Below are 16,947 nucleotides of genomic sequence, written 5' to 3'. Positions count from 1 at the left end.
GCTGACTTTTCTCCATTTGAAAAGTAGCCTCAGTGAAAAGCTTTAATAAATAATCCAGAATACAATTTGTTGGAACATTTCTCATATGTATTAAAAATTCAAAATGCACTTGATTAGTAGCTCTGAGCCAGCCTTTATGTGAGGTGCTGAATACTTGCAACTCCCACTAAATTCAAATTGGATCACTTTATTGCAAGTTTCAGGGAGTTCAGGATCTGATATGAATATTTATTTTTGAGTGAGTTTAACAATGTTAAAATTGCATAACCTTATGTTAGATCTAATGTTACATGGATATTTTTTCTTCTCAGCAATCAGATACTGTGACAGATGCCAACTTGTAAAACCAGACCGCTGTCATCACTGTTCCGTGTGTGACAAGTAAGAATAATTTTTAATGTTAAATAATAATTGTTAAATCCTGTTAATGCAAAAGAAAATAATTATAAAAAAATACCTCTGCTAAATGGTAAAGAACTGAGCAATACATTTTTGCTACTTCCTTATTTATTACAAAAAATATTTGGTGCATTGTTACAAAGACATTTTGAAAGGTATTTTTAAAGATTTGTTTCTGCTTTTATTTTTCCTTACAAATATCAAGACTGTTTACTTTTTTTGTTTTTTATTGGACAATTCTTGGGTGAGTTCAGGGTGGTGTGATTTAAATCGGTGATTAGAAGTACAAGTTTTAATCGTGATCTAAATCAGCAAGCAGGAAACCTTGATTTAAATAATTAATCGTGTATTACATCTGTACTTTTTAATTATTTTTCTGAAGAGAGGTACTTTTCTCACTGGTAACCATTAAAACATGTTATTTTGTAACTAAATATAGCCTTAATTATCCATTTGATACTCTTTTTTGCTGACTTGTAGGATGCACTGTATCTGTATACATTTATTTAAGCAATTATATCTTAATATACATTTATTCAGATTTTTATTTTCAGAAAATAGCAAATAAGCCATTTCTTGTTTTACTAGATTTTTTTTTAAACTTGTGTGTCAAGCTGCCTTTGCATGGAAATTGGAATTCAATGAAAAATGAACAAAATCAGCATTTTAAATTGTTTTTTAATAAATAAAACTGCCCTAAATGTGTAGGATACATTAAAAAAAAATCAGCTTAATCAAACTATGTTTTGTATTTCAAACTGATTTATTAAACAAAAGAAGTGTTCTCTGTAGTTAGTGAATTGAACAGTGATTCTGTCCACTATGTCCTTTGGGATTTTAAAACTAGTAGATCTCATCCTCAGACCTTGTTTTTATTCATGTATTGTAAGAGGGAAGACAAGCATTTCTGCTTTTTCAGCTCCCAGTGGGTTGCTCAATCTTGAACTGAGCTAGTTGAATAAACTGACTTTAAGCAAAAAGAACAGCCCACTTCTTCGGATGCTGTAGCCCACGAAAGCTTATGCTCAAATAAATTTGTTAGTCTCTAAGGTGCTAGAAGTACTCCTGTTCTTTCTGCGGATACAGACTAACACGGCTGCTACTCTGAAACCTGAATTTAAGCAGTTGTTCTCTCTGCCCCGTCAAAAGCTAGGTTTAGCACTTCAATAAAATTCTGGCTCCAGGTGCTTAGCCAGTGACTTTCACCAGTTCAATGGCTTGAATTTCTTTAAAATTGTGGCAGCAAACATATACTTATTGAATATTCAATTTAATTTAGTTTAAATTATTTTAATAGATTTATTGTAAATTTAGGCCTTAAATGTAGATTGTCAATTTCAAATTTAATTTTAAATAGGTTGACTTTTAAAAAGAAAAAATGTATTGAATTTAAATTTTAAAAAATTTTCACTGATTTTACCCACCCTAGAAAACTCGCATATGGATTAGGAGTGCTCTCATTCCTTAGTAGAAGGGTGAGGGTGTTGAATTGTTAATGAAGAGCTTTTCTCCTGAGTGTTTTAGTTAAATTGCTGTTAACAACACGTGGAGCTTTAAACAGTCCAAATAAAGATCACTAGCCTTCTTAAATAATCATATATCACTTCCTTGGTATCTCTGAGGTCTTAAACTTAAACTAGTTCTCCAGTCAATCATTATCTTCCAGAGTAGACATAACTTTTGAAGGATAAAAACCTGGATCCGCCCCCACAAGCTCCTCCACGCTTGGATCCTGCCAGGATGAGCCTGCCTGTCCACACCTGGTGCACATGGCATGGAGGGTCAGGCCTCTGAGGTGTTTCTGGAGCGGGCCCAGCCTTTGCACTGTGTCAGGGTTGAGTGTAGCTCATTGCCGAGTCCATGTCCTGGGTGGGAGGCTGCAGGGTGATCTCCCACCTCTGTGTAGCCAGTCGCCTGTGCTCCCCACTGCCATGCTGGAGCCTCCATATTTATTTATTGACAAAAAAAATTGCAAAATTTTAAGATATTGCGTGCATAATTTTTATATTTTTGGTGCAGAATTCCCTCAGGAGTAATTAGCCTAGTGCTTAGAAGCCCTAGTCATGTACCAGGACCCCATTGTGCTAGATGCTATACAAACACAGAGAAGACCGTTCCTTCCCCAAAGAGACAAGAGATGGATACAAACAGACAGATGAGGAGTACAAGGAAAGAGACAGTATTGATCAGCATCGGTAGGCAGTGGTCTCAGCACACAAGCAGCCTAACTGATGTCAGGAATGTTGTAGGCGTCACAGCAAAGGAGAGCTTAAAAAAGAGTTTGGAGTACTGGGGTAGCTTTGCAGTTGTTTAGAGTGTGCGCCTCCCAAGCATGAGGCGCAGCTTGAGAGAAAGCACAAATGTGCTTGTATGAAAATTTAACAATTGGGCATTGGAGGCTGGCATCATAGGTTGATCTTTGTGAACTTCTGCAACAACTTGTGGATAACGTAAATAGAGACTCATGGTAATGTGCTCATATATAGTGACTTGTTAAGTTATGTAACATAATATGGCAAAACTGTAATTTGAACTGCCATCTACACTTTTCAAAGGGGGAAAAAGCCTACTTGTTCTGTTGTAGGCAGGTGGTGTATGGGCAGACTTGAATGTAACTGAATGAGATTTATTCTGAAGAAGTGTATGTAGCTGATTGTCAACCCATTCTCCTGGATATCTGAAATCAGATGTAACAATTGTGTTAAGTTTAAACTCTAAATCTCCTGTTTATTTTCCCATTATTTTAACACACACATAATTGTTTCTTTTTTTTAAAAGATGTATTTTGAAAATGGACCATCATTGCCCTTGGTGAGTATAGTTCATTCATATAATTTCGGAAATGAGAGGTGATACAGTTTTGAGGGGTTTGATGTGAAAGACATACTTCACATGGCAAGAGACTATGGCAAAAGACTGGAGTTAAAACACATTCCTGGTGTCTTGTCTTTCTACAGTGTCTGGGACAGTGTCTTTTTGTAAAATACTTAATACAGTGGTGCTGTGATCTTGATCTGGAGCCCCTTGCACTACTGTAATTTCAACATTTAAGAATAATTTCACCTTGTTTTGCAGTTGCATAGTCAATACTTCTAGCAGTTGTATCTGGCTTTCATGCCCACAGTACCATGTGTCCCAGAAGTGGGCTACCCCAGTAATGTAAATGTTTCTAAAATGAATTAGGACATTGGTTTATAGAACTCTTTTAAAACTCTTATGGCCTTCAAACAACCCCCCCTACCTCTCCAAAGCCATCATCAGAAGCAGGCATCCCACAGACCAGGATACACCAGCTCAAAGTGGCAACAGGCCTTGCCAGAACAATAGATGCAAAACCTACAGAATATCTCCACCGCTAGAATGATCAACACCCCCACAACACACCTTTCAAGATCCACGAGTCCTACACATGTCTATCACAACATGTGGTGCATCTCATCCAGTGCACTAAGTGCCCCAATAACAACTATGGGCATGGTACATTTGCAGATGTAGAGCGCTGGGAGTTAAACCAGCCTTCAGAGACCTCAGCAGGGAAAATGCTGCCATGTGTTTACACTGTCAGTTTCAAGTGCACTGGCGTGGCCACATTAGCAGCTCTTGCAATGCCACAAAGAGCAGTGCATTGTGGTAGCTATCCCAGCATGCAAGTGGCTGCAACGTGCTTTTCAAATGGGGGAGGTGGGGTGGAGTGTGACAGGGAGTGTGTTGTGTGTATGTGGGGGGGAGAGAGAGTGGGTTTTTGGGGTGCTGAGAGTGTGTCAGTCTGCTGTCCTGTAAGTTCAGACAGCAGCATACCCCCCGCCTCTCTCTATCTCTCTCTCACACACACACACTCACAGGAGCAACATTCCACACTAATGGTTGCTTTGCCCTGGAGCAGATAAACATGCTGTCAGAAATGGAGCTTTGAAAGGGGATATCCACATTCCTGTAGCCAATTCCAAAACAATGAGAAGAGTGGCCACTTGACTTCAGGGGATTATGGGACATTTCCGGAGGCCAATCACGGCGCAGTAATGCAAAAACTCGTTCACACTAACGCCTGGGCGTTTCAGCCGGGGCGCAGCAAGCTTTATGCTTTTCGTGGAGGTGGATTACTAGGAGCGCTCTAGCCACAGAATCCGAGCGCTCTAAGTGCCTTGCCAATGTGGACAGGTCAGGAGTTAGGGAGCCTGGGGAAGCCTTAGTGTGCTCTAACTTGCAAGTGTAGCCAAGCCCTATGTGGTTGAAACCAGACAATCGCTACACTCTCAGATGAACTCTGACAAGAAAATGATAAATGACAAAAACACTGTATCACCTTTGGGGAACACTTTTCACTAAGAGGTCAGATGTGGAGTGATCAGTCAGTCCTCACCCTCAAAAGAAACCTGCACAACACTTTCAAAAGATGGGCCTGGGAGCTTAAATTCATCTTTGCTAGACACTAAAAATTATGGACTGAATATACTCTGGATTTATGGCTTATTACAACAATCTATAATCCACTAACACCCCCCTCCTGTTTTGCATTCTCCCACCTCCTTCCTCTCCCCCCTGTGACTAGAGGTGTGTTAACGGGCCACTTCAATTTGAAAGAGCCCTTGAAATATGTGTTAATTACTTATGATAATCTGTTCCACCTTTGTATTTAGCTATGACTAAGGCTACGATTTTCTCATGGTTATTTTTAGTAAGTCATGGACAGGTCACAGGCAATAAACAAAAATTCATGGAAGCCATGACCTGTCTGACTTTTTGGCTGCTGCGGCTCCATGGTTTCCCCCGCCACCGTGATGGGTGGGAGCTGTGGGGTTCCCCATCCGCCCCCGGCTGCTTGGACCTGCAGGGTAACCATATTTCCCAAAGAGAAAATGGAACACCCCAGCCTCTTTCCCATAGTGTCCGCCGGCCCCTGCATGAAGCTGTCACCCATTGCTGGAACCCTGGGGAGGGGCACCTCAGGATTCTGTCACCTATTGCTGGAACTTGTCAGGGGGCCCCCTGTCGCTTGTCACTGCTGTCGCCGAAACCCTGCCAGGGCCACACTGGCTGTCGGCTCTAGAGTCCTACAGCCCCTGGGGCTGAAGCAGAGAATGTCACAGAGGTCTCTGGAAGTCATGGATTCTGTGACTTCCTTGACCTGCATAACAGCTGAAGAAGAGCTCTATGTAAGCTCGAAAACATCTCTCTCACTAACAGAAGCTGATCCAATAAAAGATATTACCTCAACCATCTTGTTTCTCTCATAAAATTTAGCTTTTTCTTCTACAATGTTAATTCTCAGTGCTGAACAAATTTTTCAACCCTTTATAAGCACAACTAGATTCTTGTCATGGAAACATCAATGGAAATAACATTTATCTTCAGAGTCTAGGAGGTTTTCAATATCTAATTACAAATCAGTTTATTACAAGGTTCACAAAACGTAGTTTTTTTCTAATCTTGATTTGTCATGTATTATCCTAAGGCAGACTCAAATTTTCATGTAAACTTGGAAATCAAATTAGAAACCCATTGCCTCAAGCTACATACTGCAAAAGTAGCACTCAGTTGACTCACAAAGGGCAGTTAACAGATATATTTATCCAGACCATAGGCTTTTCGGAATACAAACTAATTTCCTTTCAGTAGAGTTGGCTTTGTTTACCCATTTGAAGACATTCTGTATCCAAATTGATAGATTTTGTATAGGGCAGACATATCAGACTCAAAGCAAGTCTCTTTCACTGTCTCTCATTTTAATCCAATAAATCCTGAGCCAAAATGAGGCAGGTAGAGGATAGAGTGGGTGCTGGTAGTGTATTGATGAATTTCAAGGGACATTTTACGAAATCCATAATACAGATTTGTACTTAACTTGTTGAAGTCATAGAAGCCCTGAACCCCTTGTTCCCAGTCTTTTAAAGAATAATTCCTTTAAATCCGTTACCAGTTCAGCTTATTTGATCACTCTACCCTTTCCCTAGAGAGTACCTGCACTGGACATCTACTCCACATTTACATAATGCGTTGCAACATCATAGCTTTACTCCTGTTTCATGTTTGCCCCAACTAAGCCCCCCCAGAACCCACTGTGGGGACAGCAAACCTCCCCCCACACTTCATCTTGGACAGTCTCGCAGTGAGGGAAAATTCCTTCCCAGTTCCTGGAGAAAGGAGTACTAGTGCAGTGCCCACATCAGATTTTGACAAAACCCGATATGTCACTACTTCTAGTTGCTGCTCCGCCTGGTCCAGAAAAGAGGGTTTTTTCTGCACTGGAATGGACCTGTATAGTCCCTCCACTCTCTTCTGGTCATGGGGGGGCACGGAATGGGTTAGTTTCACCATGCTGACCTGATCTGCAGCCATGTCACTTTCTGGCACTCTAGTCCTTGAAGGGGCACACACCTTTTCCAATAAGCCAGACAACGGCCACGACCACTTAATATACTGTGAGGTCGCTCTTCAAAAGAAGGTTAAGGAAGATTGCCTTTCCATTAATCCAGTCAGTTGGGCTAAGAGTCTGCCAAAAGATTAAGCTGACTCATGCCTTTGTTTTAAGGAAGTATAGCTTGTCTATGTTGTGTGCATTAACCCACAGATAGGGTCTAAATTCTTGTTTGCACCAGTAGGTCATATACTAACTGGCTGTGTGGACCCTGCTGACCTGTGCTAAACACTTGCACTAGAGAGCCCAGGGTGTGCCAGCAGAGTCCATACGGCTGGTTAGTGTGAAACACGCTGATGCACACTAGAATTTACAGCCAAGCTTGGTGCACACTAACCCACTGTGTAGACAAACTCTTTTAATGATTTCTTTGTAGCTTGCCACTTTAGAGTTCAACCTTAAGTTTCTCTATCATACAACCTATGTTTATTCCATTTATTTTGCTTATTTCCCCTTTACACCTTAATATAGTTCCTGCATTTTTTGGACATTTTACACAGATGCAGACCTGATCATTCTTAAGTTAGGCACTTAGCAGTTCTGAAATAACACATTTTTAACCCAGCTAATCTTTAACTAATTAGATAACAGACTTGGGAGGTTTTAATACCTACTTGGGGAAATAGTAACACACAAAACCTACACATATACACTCTTAACAGAAGGTTGGAGAACTCGAGTGTCTCTGAATTCTATGCTATGGCCTACTACAGTTCCTGTTCACCTAAAATCAAACCTGCTTTAGCATTCCTTATTAGTAATAAACTTCATTTATCATTTGACCAAATAATATCCAGATCCAAACTCAAACCTGGCCCATGTTCCCTATAAGATGCAGCCAGTCTTCACTGATGATGGTTTAGGTCAGATGATGGTTTAGGTCAGGAATGCTTCTAGAAATCTGCTGCAGCAGAATCCTCCTTTGCTACTTTGGAGACTACAGAGAGGGTTATCTTTTGCATTGTAAATAGAAGTTTTTTTTCTTGGTGTTGATCTGTTTTAAAAGACAGTCTTTTTTATTAATTGAGTCATTTCAAGTTTCAGCACCTCATAAGCTTGATTGATTTGTCTCTCTATATTAAAGATTCCTTCAGGCTTAAAAGTTTTTCTCTTTGTTTGAGGTTAGGATTCTCTGTTTCATCCTTTCTTTCAACATGTTAAGGATTGGGATTCCAAAATCCTGACCCTTTCAAACAATTCTAGTCTTGATCAAAATACATGCAACTATAGTTATGAGATTGTAAATGTAGTGTCCTTTCATTCCAGTTGGTAATGGCTTAGTATTGTTTCCAATGTACCCATCTCAATAATTTGATTATCTTGTATTAGATAGTTTTAAATGTTTAAGCAGTGTTATAATAGTAAAACATCATATTGGAGATTGCCATAGTTAAAACTTGGAAGTTTCTCTACAAAATTCTGATATTCATCCACATGTTAATTTGTCAAAAATATTCTTTTCAAATTAGGCCCTTTCTATGCCTGATTTCAGTTTGCGGATTTTTGTTGACATTGAAAGAGCATGGGGTGGAAGTTCTTTGAAATACTACTTTGGAGTCCAAAAGCAAACAGATGTTTATCTCATCCATCTGTATTAAATTCTTTTTTTTAAAGAATGTCTTAATGAAGAATTTTATAGCCAGTTTATGGCACTAGAGAGAGATACAGGAAACTATTACTTTTGTTTACAGATTTATGCTAAAATTATTTTACAGTAAATGAGTACATTAAAAATTAGACTAAAGCAATTTAAATAAGGATTATTAAAATGTATTTGTTTTCATTCAGTTTTTCATTTACTTATTTTTTGTTGTTGCCAGGGTGAACAACTGCGTTGGATTCTCCAATTACAAATTTTTCCTTCTTTTCTTGGCTTATTCTCTACTGTACTGCCTTTTCATTGCTGCAACAGATTTACAGTATTTTATCAAATTCTGGACAGTAAGTACTTACCTTTAACCCATATTCTTATTTGTAAAGTGTGATTCTGTAAATGTAAAAGCTCTCAGATCTTTATGTTCAGAGCTATATATTTAGCAAGTGTATACATATATCTCCTTTTGACTTGTAAAATATCAATATTTATAGTCACATTAATTCATTTGTTTAGTTTTTAATTTGTATTCTCTGTTCATATAAAGTGTGAACTTTCCTCCCACAGACTACAGTCTTCCCTTAAAAATTGAGTTTTCCTGAGTGATATTATTATGTCAAACATTGTGATGTGGAAGAAAGTGAAGTGAATAGATTTTAGTTTCTGTGTGTCTTCACACTTCCAAGATGGTGACAATAAAATTGTTCAATGTATGAAAAGCAGAAAAGAGGCTATAAGAAATATTTAACTCTGTAATGTTGGGTCACTAAGTTACAAATTTAAGCTGGCCTCAGCAGCTGACTCTGATTTTGTGCGCATATATGTGCCTTATCATAAGCACAAACAAAGGGTATGTCGATACAGCAACTAGACACCTGTGGTTGGCCCGTGCCAGCCAATTCAGGCTCGCGGGACTCAGGCTACAGGGCTGTTTCATTGCAGTGTAGACTTATGGACTTGGGCTGGAACACAACTTCTGGGACCTTCTCACCTTGCAGGGTCCTAGAGCCATGGCTCCAGCCCGAGCCCAGATGTCTACACAGCAATGAAACAGGCCCACAGCATGAGCCCTGCTAGTCTGAGTAGGCTGGCACAGGCCAGCCACGGTTGCCTAGTTCCTGTGTAGACATACCCTAAGAGTCTTCAGCTGCAAAACTGAATATGTTTTTGGATGTCAGGTAGATTGACTTGCTTCCAAACAAGGCTGGCGGGTATATGGTGTTCAGTGGGAACAGAACACCACTAGTATATTTCAGGTATAAGACCCATCATCCTATCAGCTGTGCACACATAACTTTCATTTAAGTCCATGGGACATGCAAATCAACACATTTTAATGGTTACCAACCAATGAGAATCAACTCCACATTAGGAAGGTAACTAAAGTAATGCAAAACAAGATTAAACTCAAGGTTTCCAGCTTGTTGATTTTAATCATAATTAAAATTGGTGAAATAAATCACTTTGATTTAAATTAGTCCACTAGGCCTGCATATGAAAATGTTCTGTTACTGTCATCTGAATGTGCAAATATGCCCTTAGATTTGTAACAGTGCTGTTTTCTTTGTGTACTATAGATCAGTCATTCTGACAGGGTTAGTTTCACAAGTTGGTTATTTTAAATATGAAAGGCTCTACTCTAAAAGCCACTTCAGTGTGTAATTGAGATTCAAATGTGTTTAAAGAACTTCTGCTGTTGTCAATATTTACAGTAACTCCTCACTTAACGTCTTCCCGGTTAACATTGTTTCGTTGTTACGTTGCTGTTCTATTAGAGAACATGCTCATTTAAAGTTGTGCAATGTTCCCTTATAAATGTTGTTTGGCCGCCTTCTTTGTCCTCTGCTTGCAGGATTCTCTGGAACCAGGGTGGGTGGCAGCCTCCCTATCAGCTCCCCTCCACCCCAGTGCAGTGCCTCCCACCTGCCAGCAGCAGATCAGCACTTCATGCCTCCTGCCCACCACAGTCCACTGTTTGCGGCATTGAGGAACGCGGCGTGCTCGAGGGAAGGGGATGGAGTGGGGGTGGGCATGGGGCAGAGCCGGGGATTGAGCACCCTCCGGCAAAGTCAGCGCCTGTGCTTGTACCTGAGTTGCAATAGGGGAAGCTCTCACTCCTGCTGCTCAAGGTGCTTCCTAGACTCATATGACACCTTCAGCCTCCTTGCCCACCTCATTGTCTGCAGCAGGTTGTGCCTGTGTGGGGTAAGGCAGGGACACCTCCCAACTACTATAGATTTGTAAACACACTCCACATGCATGCTACTCCCCAGCGATTCACCGTCGCTTTATGGCCTAGCTGCTGCCCTGCTCAGGAATAGAGCACTATGCTGAGCACTTGCAGAGACTTCATCCGAGACCACCAGCTGCCTGCAAAGCAGCTGTAGTGGGTGCACAGCGGCGGCCCTGCCTTGCTGTCTTGCACCTGAATACACAACGTCCATCCACGCTCCCCCCCCCGCTTCGCAGGGGGGGATAAGAACTAAGAGGGCGGCAGCCCACCAAAGCAAGTTAATAGTATTCCAGCACCTACTTTGCTCTAGCAAGTGAGGAGAAGCAGTATAGGAATGCACAGAACCAAGAAGGGAATTGTTTGTTTTACCATAGGTTTTCCAAATTCTTTCCCTTTTAGTAGTTGGTTGATATTACAGACCCCAATCACTCCAGGCTGAAGGGAGTGAAGAGTAGCATGTGCCTGTGCTGTCTGGAGGATTATCACCCAGGATCACAAGTCAAAAACCTCCAGCAAGTGATAGTGGAGTGCCTAGCAGTAGGAAACCATTACTTTGGGTAGTAAATTAGACACTTTAAGGCATTTTGATGCAGGCGAGCATGTGGTAGACATTGGCATCATTCTAGGTCTTACTCCAACCATTGAGGAAAAATTCGGAGTAATGCCAACAAGATCAGGGCTAGTGCTCCGTGTGTAACACCGTGCAGTGCTACTACAATAAGTCAATCAAGAAGTTGTTAGGCAAAAAAAAGGAGCGTCTTTTCTCAATGTGGATAGAGGATCAAAACCAACAAAACATACCTCTAAGTTTGCTAGTGATACAAGCTAAGGCAAAAAGTTTGTATGACAATTTGAAGAGAAACCAAGGTGAAGGATCACAGATGGAGAAGTTCACGGCAAGTCGGGGATGGTTTGATCAGTTCAAGAGATGCTTCCACCTGCATAATATCAAGATGTCCGGTGAGGCGGCTAGTGCTGATACTGCAGCAGCTAAAAACTCCCCAGACTATCTCAAGAAAATAATTGAGGAAGGTGGCTACTCCCCTAAGCAAGTCTTCAGTGTCAATGAAATGGGCTTCTATTGGAAGAGGATGCCTGAGCAGATTTACATTTCCCAAGAGGAGACAGCACCCAGATTTAAAGCAACTAAAGACCACCTAACCTTGCTTTTAGGTGGTAATGCTGCCAGAGACATGAAGATGAAACCGCTGACAATGTACCAGTCCGAAACACCACAAACTCTCAAGAGATTTTCAAAAGAACACCTTCCAGTCATTTGGAGATCCAATAAGAAGACATGGATAACTGGAGCTATTTTTTCAGAATGGCTGACTCTCCATGTTGTCCTTGCATAGAACTCTTTATACTCTGCCAAGTAAAATCTTGATTTCAAGAGTTTATTGCTTATTGATAATGCACCGGCTCATCCAGTCAACCTGGACGAGCTGTGCGAAAACGTCAAAGTTGTCTTTCTGCCACCTAACACCACATCATTCATCCAACACAGGGACCAAGGATCCATTGCTGCATTTAAGGTGTTTTACTTATGCTGTGCTTTCAACCAGCTCATCAGAGACACCAATATGGAAGGCAAACCTATGATTCAGCAATTTTGGCATGACTACAACATCTTCAAGTGCATCAATAACATCAGTGAGTTCTGGGCTGAAGTTACTCAGGCATGCAAGAATGGTGTGTGGGGGAAGTTGCGGCCTGAATGTTTCAGTGACTTAAAAATGACTTTTTAAATGTTGTCCCCGCTATCCTTGGTGGGTTTTGATGAGGGAGAGGAAGCCGACATTACACAACTTCCGCAATCCCATGGAGAAGAGCTAACCGGTGAAAGATCTGATGCAACTAGAGGTGATGAGAGCAATAGAAGAAGAGGGACAAGAAGTAAAAGAAGAATCAGCCCATTGGAATTTGACTGCCAAACATCTTTCTGAAGCTTTCCAAATAATCAAAGCTGGCTTGCAAATCCTTAGTGATGACGATCCTGACAGGGAACACAGCTCCAAAGTGATTAGGGCAGTTGGTCATGTAATGACTTGCTTTAAAAAAATTTACCAAGGGAAATAAAAGGAAAGCAGAACAACAATCTCTAGATGTGTTTTTTCGAGTTCGGAAAGTTCAGCAAGAGGAGCAACCAGATGATCCACCTTCTGACTCCACCACCTCAACCAAGCTTCACAATCATCGTTGCTATGTACAGTATTAAATTGTTTGTTTAAAATTGTTTAAAACTTACACTGTATATGTATATGTCGTTTGGTGAAAAAAAATTTCCCTGGAGCTACTCCTCCCCCCCATTTATATTAATTCTTAAGGGGAAATTGGATTAGCTTAACATCGTTTCACTGAAAGTTGCATTTTTCTGGAATATAACTACAACATTAAGTGAGGAGTTGCTGTATATTTTCTCTCTTGAAAAGGCCAAATTCTGCTCTAATTCATGCCCCTTAAAAGAACATGGCGGGGGTGGGGGTAGAATGTGTCCGTTTCTCTCTAAAGGGACTACTGCTTTCCTGAAAGATTCTGTCAGTGCAGAACTTGACCCAGATCTTGGTTGAGTGGATATTAATATGGCTAAAGGAGTTATTTTCCCTGCCTTAACGTTTTGGTTTTCTTTCTTTCTTTATAGACTGGACTTCCTGATACTCAAGCCAAGTTCCATATCATGTTTTTATTCTTTGCTGCAGCCATGTTTTCAGTCAGTTTATCCTCTCTTTTTGGTTATCATTGTTGGCTAATCAGCAAGAATAAATCTACATTAGGTAAGTAATGTCACAGTCTACGTTGCCATCAGTGAGTATTATTACCTTTGTGCTTATTCCAGTCGTATCAAGCTGTTGATATCACATAATGAATCACACACAAAAAGGTGCATTTAAAGGCCACTTTGCTTTCTTAGTAGTAAATGAGTGCAGAGACCCAGGATGATGGTACCACAGTCTAAAGCCCTAACTATATTAAAAGTATAATCAGTTGCAGCATGGTTAAAACTGGTAGCCTGGATGAGGCCTAACTGTGTCTCCATTACCTGGTAACAGATTTGGCCACGTCCATGTTTGGCAACATCCATAACTGTATCAGGGTCCCTGACTCCATAATATTCGTAGCATAGATGGGTCCTAAAAGACGTCTTTGCTACATCCACAGTATGAGCTAGGAGTGTGGTTCCCCTGCTTGTGTACGTATACTTGCACTAGCTCTCATCATAGCTTGTAGTGTAGACATAGCCTATGTGTTTCTCACCTTCACTCTCCTGTTGTTTGTTCATTATTTCAGTCAGCAATATGATAGCAACAAGTTTCTAGATCTCTAAACTCTCTCTTGATGCACACTGAGTTTGAGGTAGGGGAGCGGAAGGATTAGATCTGGGTTTTCCCCCCCACTAATGCAGATATTAACAGGACACTCTGACTAAGTATCAGTTGTAGGAGAGTCTGTGTATGTTTCAAGGCGATTCCTGCTAGTGTTTCTCTTTCACAGTATCCCAGGAAATCTAACATCAGTTTAGAAAATAACAAGTGTGGGAAAGTGATTCAAACTGGTCATAATGAGAGAAGAAATATGAATCAGATTATTTAAAAGCCATTAATAAAATAAGTAGAATACTCATTTTTAATACAATAAACTGCACCCATCAAGATTTGTGAGTTCATAAACAAGCATATGCTATTTTAGTGTAAGGGAACTGGAATATAAAGCTATAAAAATTAGATATTTAATCAAACATAAATATATATTTACATTTCTTCTTCCCTACTTTACTTTGAGGTATATTCTTAATACATCGGCCCTGTCTATGTTACAGTTAAGATTATGCTGGCCACAACTTTAAGCATGGTTGTTACTAGCAGGATTCCAGTAGTTTCCCTAGGGAGCAAGGATATATTTTTCTCTTATAACAAGTTAGAACTAATTCATATATTTTCTGGATCACATTCAGCACTTCTTCAACTTGTAAGTTAATAGCCTAATAAAAAAGAACATCTCTGCAGTGTCCCAGGAGGGCCTTGTGTACTGACAGTAAATTTTATACAAGGAAATGATTGGCTTATTACATAAGGCCAATAAGGGAAAGATCCAGCTATAGGAGTTATGTGGTGGAAAAAGAACTCCTGTGAATGTGCTCTGGATCAGACACACTGCAGCTCCTTGTGCTAGACTTAACTGTCTCTTCTCTTCCTATTGTTGGTGCAGTAATTTCCCTACACAACCCTAAAAGGGTAGAATGAAGATCTCAGGCCTTTATATAAAGGTCTGAGGAGTAAAAGTGGACTTCTCACATCCGTCCAGGTGTGTAAGGGAAACCGAATGCCAAAGTGGGTGGCTCCTTTCCTTTTTCTCCCTTTGTAGTTGTTTGATTTGAGAATGGGTTGAAAAATTTCCTCAGTTAGGCCTTTTACCTTGCTAGACTCTGCTATGGGGCAGTTACATGGGGAGACCTCTTTACACCACACAACTCCCTGGCTCACTAAATCTCTCAGACAAGGGAAAACTCTGGCCTCCTCCCCAGCAGTAGGGCTTCTTCTCTAGATATGGCAATTGGGCACTAATATCAGTGTCTTCACCTTTCAAAAGGAAGTAGTTTTGGGAGACTGCACAATACCTGAACTGGTATTATGCACCCCCCACCAAAAGGAAATATTGCATAGCCAAAAAAGCCAATAAGCCTATAGTTCTTCTTTGAGTGCTTGCTCATATCCATTCCAGTAGGTGTGCGCGTGCTGCGTGCACGTTCGTCGGAGACTTTTACCCTAGCAACACTCGGTGGGCCGGCAGGGCGCCCCCTGGAGTGGCGCCGCTATGGCGCCGGATATATACCCCTGCCGGCCCGCCGCTCCTCAGTTCCTTCTTACCGCCCGTGTCGGTCGTTGGAACTGTGGAGCGCAGTCTAACTGTTTCTCCACCTCCCTAGCGATTCACTCGTTTTCTCTTGAATTGTGTGTATAGTTGAACTTTTAACAGTAGTTAGTAGTTAATTATCATTCTATTAGTAGTTTTTTGTAGATAGTTAGAAGGGATCGGGGGTTAGCCCCATCCCCTACCCTGGTACCGGGCACATGCCCGGATCACCGGGCTTCAAACCGTGCGCGGCCTGTCGTAGGCCGATGCCCACAGGAGACCCGCACGACTCCTGCCTTAAGTGCTTGGGCAAATCTCATCTAACGGACAAGTGCTGGATCTGTAAGGCGTTCAAGCCCCTAACTAAAAAAGAGCAGGACGTTCGCCTAAAACAGTTACTGATGGAGGCAGCGCTAACTCCCCCATCCTCGGCATTGTCTGCGGCACTGCGACCAAGCACCTCCTCGGCACTGGAACGCACACCTTCCGTGAAGACGCCGAGTCACCAGTCCCTGGCATCGCTCGCTCTCACCTCGGAGCAAGAAGCGCAAGCCTCCTGCGGCTGCTATATCCACACCGCAGTCAGAGCGCTAAGCCAGGCAGGACCGCCCAGCACTACTATCTGCCGCGGCACCGACGTCCGCCGCACCGTTGATTCCGGCCTCGGAAGAGCCGTCGAGTCCGGTGCCTACCAGCTCCCCGGCGCATGCCGCAGTTGAGCTCATCGTGCCCTCCACTCCGGAGGCATTCTCCGCAGCACGAGACCTGATCGCCCTAACAGAGTCTGAGCTGCCTCAACCCCCGGCACCATCGGTGTGGGTCCCCCAGTCTATAGGCAAGCCAGCCCTTGTACGACCTTCTTCGCCCGGCACCATGGGACTTCGTCGTTCTAGGTCCTGGTCCAGGTCCCACAGACGCTCACGGTCTCGCCATCGATCCGGGTCCTGCGGCCGCTTGCAGTCCCGGTACCGTTCCCCATCAAGGTACCGGTCATACTCGCCGTACCACTCGAGATCCCGGTTGCCGTCCAGGCATTACCGGCACCGCTCCAGATCTCGGCACCACTCGCGGCACCGTACTTCCCACAGCCGATCTCGGCACGGCGACTCTTGGCGCCGGTCGACCTCCTGGCACCGCGCTGGTCGTAGGTCCCGGTCGCGCTCTCGGCACCGTCAGGACTCCCGGTGCCGCTCCCTGGCACCGCATAGGGACGGTTCCAGTGGCTGCAGAGACCTTCTCCGCTCCTCCATGGCCATCTCGTCAGCCGTCGATCTCCTCTCGTGCCGAGACGGCATCATACGGAGAGTCAGACAACCAGCAAGGTCCTCATCATGGGCCTTTTGGACCCCATGGGCTTATCACCAGAGCCAAGGTGGCCACCATCCGCGCCGCACTCCGCCCCTTCGAACATCGGGCACTGGAGTCCACGGTGAGCAGGCCCCCTCCAGCGGGGAC

General features: G+C 42.4%; 1 protein-coding gene across 2 annotated transcripts in view; it reads left to right on the top strand.

Moving 5' to 3' along the window:
- ZDHHC2 (zDHHC palmitoyltransferase 2) overlaps nt 1–16,947 on the top strand; it is a 62,605-nt gene that overhangs the window by 26,849 nt on the left and 18,809 nt on the right. For both annotated transcript variants that reach the window (XM_032770056.2, XM_032770055.2), the window contains 4 exons: nt 312–381; nt 3,178–3,210; nt 8,635–8,755; nt 13,283–13,415. In XM_032770056.2, coding sequence (XP_032625947.1) covers nt 312–381; nt 3,178–3,210; nt 8,635–8,755; nt 13,283–13,415 — 357 coding nt within the window. The remainder of the gene's footprint in view (nt 1–311; nt 382–3,177; nt 3,211–8,634; nt 8,756–13,282; nt 13,416–16,947) is intronic.

The sequence above is a fragment of the Chelonoidis abingdonii genome, chromosome 5 (assembly GCF_003597395.2).
Source record: "Chelonoidis abingdonii isolate Lonesome George chromosome 5, CheloAbing_2.0, whole genome shotgun sequence".
Taxonomy (NCBI): Eukaryota; Metazoa; Chordata; order Testudines; family Testudinidae; genus Chelonoidis; species Chelonoidis abingdonii.
The sequence above is the reverse complement of the archived record's forward strand: the minus strand, read 5'-3'. Positions and strand labels throughout refer to the sequence as shown.